Source organism: Gadus chalcogrammus, chromosome 2 (assembly GCF_026213295.1).
Source record: "Gadus chalcogrammus isolate NIFS_2021 chromosome 2, NIFS_Gcha_1.0, whole genome shotgun sequence".
Taxonomy (NCBI): Eukaryota; Metazoa; Chordata; class Actinopteri; order Gadiformes; family Gadidae; genus Gadus; species Gadus chalcogrammus.
In genome coordinates this window covers 4,842,711-4,845,096 of record NC_079413.1, presented here as the reverse complement: position 1 = coordinate 4,845,096, position 2,386 = coordinate 4,842,711, and the positions used below count along the sequence as shown (strand labels likewise).

The 2,386-nt window shown below is 47.0% G+C and overlaps 1 protein-coding gene across 1 annotated transcript; it reads right to left on the bottom strand.

Annotated features, from left to right (window-relative positions):
- Window positions 1-301: 301 nt before the first annotated feature.
- LOC130404042 (GTPase IMAP family member 4-like) lies at window positions 302-2,037 on the bottom strand. Its single transcript, XM_056608634.1, has 4 exons — window positions 1,719-2,037; window positions 1,218-1,634; window positions 897-1,049; window positions 302-310 (listed from the first exon to the last, which is right to left on the bottom strand). Exons 1-4 carry the CDS (start codon window positions 1,965-1,967, stop codon window positions 302-304), a joined length of 828 nt encoding a protein of 275 aa, XP_056464609.1. The 5' UTR covers window positions 1,968-2,037.
- Between the last annotated feature and the right edge of the window lie 349 nt (window positions 2,038-2,386).

Genomic DNA, 2,386 nt, shown 5'->3' with positions numbered 1-2,386 from the left:
CTGGAAGTTCAGCATTTCAACGGGCTGCCATTACCAAGGTGCAATATGCATGAAACATGTTATACTGGCACTATTCGTCGCGATGAACCACTTTCAATGAACCATACAGTCAGACCATTTGGTTATAGTGCAGTGAACATAGCTTGACCAAACACCCCCACTCCAACAGATTTGCTGCTGGATAGTAAAAGCTGCAAACTCGGCACACATACCAGGTGACTGTGGGACTATATGGTGTAGAATTCATAGCAATATTGCGAAAAACAGCAGAGATATACATTTTAAAGTTAAATACATGCATTTAACACCTCTACAACACATAGGACCAACACATATATTCCCGCATAGTTTTATGGTTGCACCAATTTACACTATTAAAATATCTGTATTATTTATCTGACAACACTATTGTACAATACAGTTGACCTCAGCTGCTATTCTTATTTTTCTTACTTGTTATTTGTATATTTTATCTTGATTGTTTATATACATTTTTTACCTTCCTTATTTATTTAAAATGTTGAATGGATGAATCGCACTGTCTGGGTTGAATTTAAATTTTGTTGTCCCATGTGCGATGACATTAAGGGAATTCTGATTTATCAGAAATGGCACCCGAATATCCTCCCAATGATACAACCGACCACCTTCAACACCGTCGTGACCACAGCCACTGCCACGGTCTCCCTCCTATAACTATTCTGCTGAATCCTAGCCCTAGACTCCAACTCGCTGCGCCTACTTGCCATCTCCCACTTAATCATATCCTGCTGCTTCCTCCTTTCCAAATCCTCCTCCCTCTTTACCCTATCCTCCTCCTCCCCCCTTGCCCTATCCTTCTCCCTCTTTACCCTATCTTCCTCCTCTCTCCTTACCCTATCCTTCTTCCTCCTTACCCTATCCTCCTCCATCCTCCTTAAATGGTCCTCTTCCCTCTGTACCCTACCCTCCTTCTCCCTCCTAACCCTATCCTCCTTATCCCTCCTAACCCTATCCTCCTCCCACTTCACCCTATCCTCCTCCCTCTTCTCCTCATCCTCCTTCTCCCTCTTTACCCGGTCCTCCTCCTTCCTTACCCTATCCTCCTTCTCCCTCTTTACCCGGTCCTCCTCCCTCCTTACCCTATCCTCCTTCTCCCTCCTTACCCGGTCCTCCTCCTCCCCCCTAACCCTCTCCAACTTCTCCATCCTTACCCGGTCCTTCTCCTCCCTCCTAACCCTGTTCTCCTCTTCTCTGATTGCTGCCTCTGCCTTCCGGTACATGGCGTTGGTGTAACACCCTCCACCATTGTCCTCAACAACCTGCTCCACCTTTCTCAGCAGCTCGTGAACTTGCTGCACATTGCTTTGATCCTCATTGTTGAGAATGTGGTACCTGCCTCCACACCTGTCAATCAAAGCCTTCAGGGCCGGAGGTGCTTTGGTCAGGTACTGCTCCATCGGCTCCTTCAGTTTATCTCCCATGGTGAACAGCACCACCGTGTGGTTACTGACTGCAGCTTCTCCAAATACAGCAGCCATCATAGTGACGGCCTTTCTCGCCTCCTCTGTGTAGCGTCCCAGTGGGAGCACCAAGAGGAAGGCGTGTGGACCGGGGGCCGTCAGGGCCACGCATCGACTGATCTCCATGATGATCTGCCTCGTGGGCAGGTGTGTGTCTCCAAAACCTGGCAAGTCCAACACCACCTTCTTCCTCCTCCTGCACCACCTCCTCCTGCTCCTCCTCCCCGCCTCCACCTCCACAGGGTAGTCAGAGATCCCCAGCTGGCAGACCTTGGTAACGGAGCTTCCGCTACACTCAGACAGGAAGTGTTGTCGGCCCAGGATGGTGTTCCCTGAGGCGCTCTTCCCAGATCCCGTGTTTCCAATCAGGATCAGTCTCAGCTCTTCTTCTGGATTATTCTCTCCCATGTCTGTTGACCATGGCCACTTGGCTCCTGTGGGTGGAACATTACACAAGCTGTCCATTAAATTGCTTCGTCTTGTCCTACAATTACTTTCTTAATCTTTCGGTGAGTTATCGAACACAATGCTTAATAGTTCTATAATATTAACGGTAAATTCCCATTTTTAAAAATGTTCAGTTTATGATTCAATAGGTTTAGATCATTGTCCTTGAACACTGGGTCTCATGGGTCTCTCTCTCTAGCATTGGAATACCACAGCTCGCCACTGGGCAACTTTTGCCACAAACCTTGAGACCTTGTTTTGGCAATATGATTAGACAAATCCATTGATTTGTTAATGTATTATAAGAAGTAGATCTCTATGATGACTTCAGCCTGGGAGAATGAAAGATTCCGCCTAGACGTTGACAAAACAGAACTGCAGATTTGTGTAAATATTGCAAAAGAGTGCTCACAGATTTACAGGCAATTGCTTGCCAA

Excerpts from the sequence above, each read along its gene's own strand:
- LOC130404042 (XM_056608634.1), bottom strand. The coding sequence starts at position 1,967 with ATGGACAGCTTGTGTAATGTTCCACCCACAGGAGCCAAGTGGCCATGG. Across the intron at positions 1,635-1,718 it reads AGGTGGAGGCGGGGAGGAGG|ATCATCATGGAGATCAGTCG; the intron begins AGCAGGAGGAGG and ends CCCACGAGGCAG. Across the intron at positions 1,050-1,217 it reads TCAGAGAAGAGGAGAACAGG|AGGGAGAAGGAGGATGAGGA; the intron begins GTTAGGAGGGAG and ends GACCGGGTAAAG.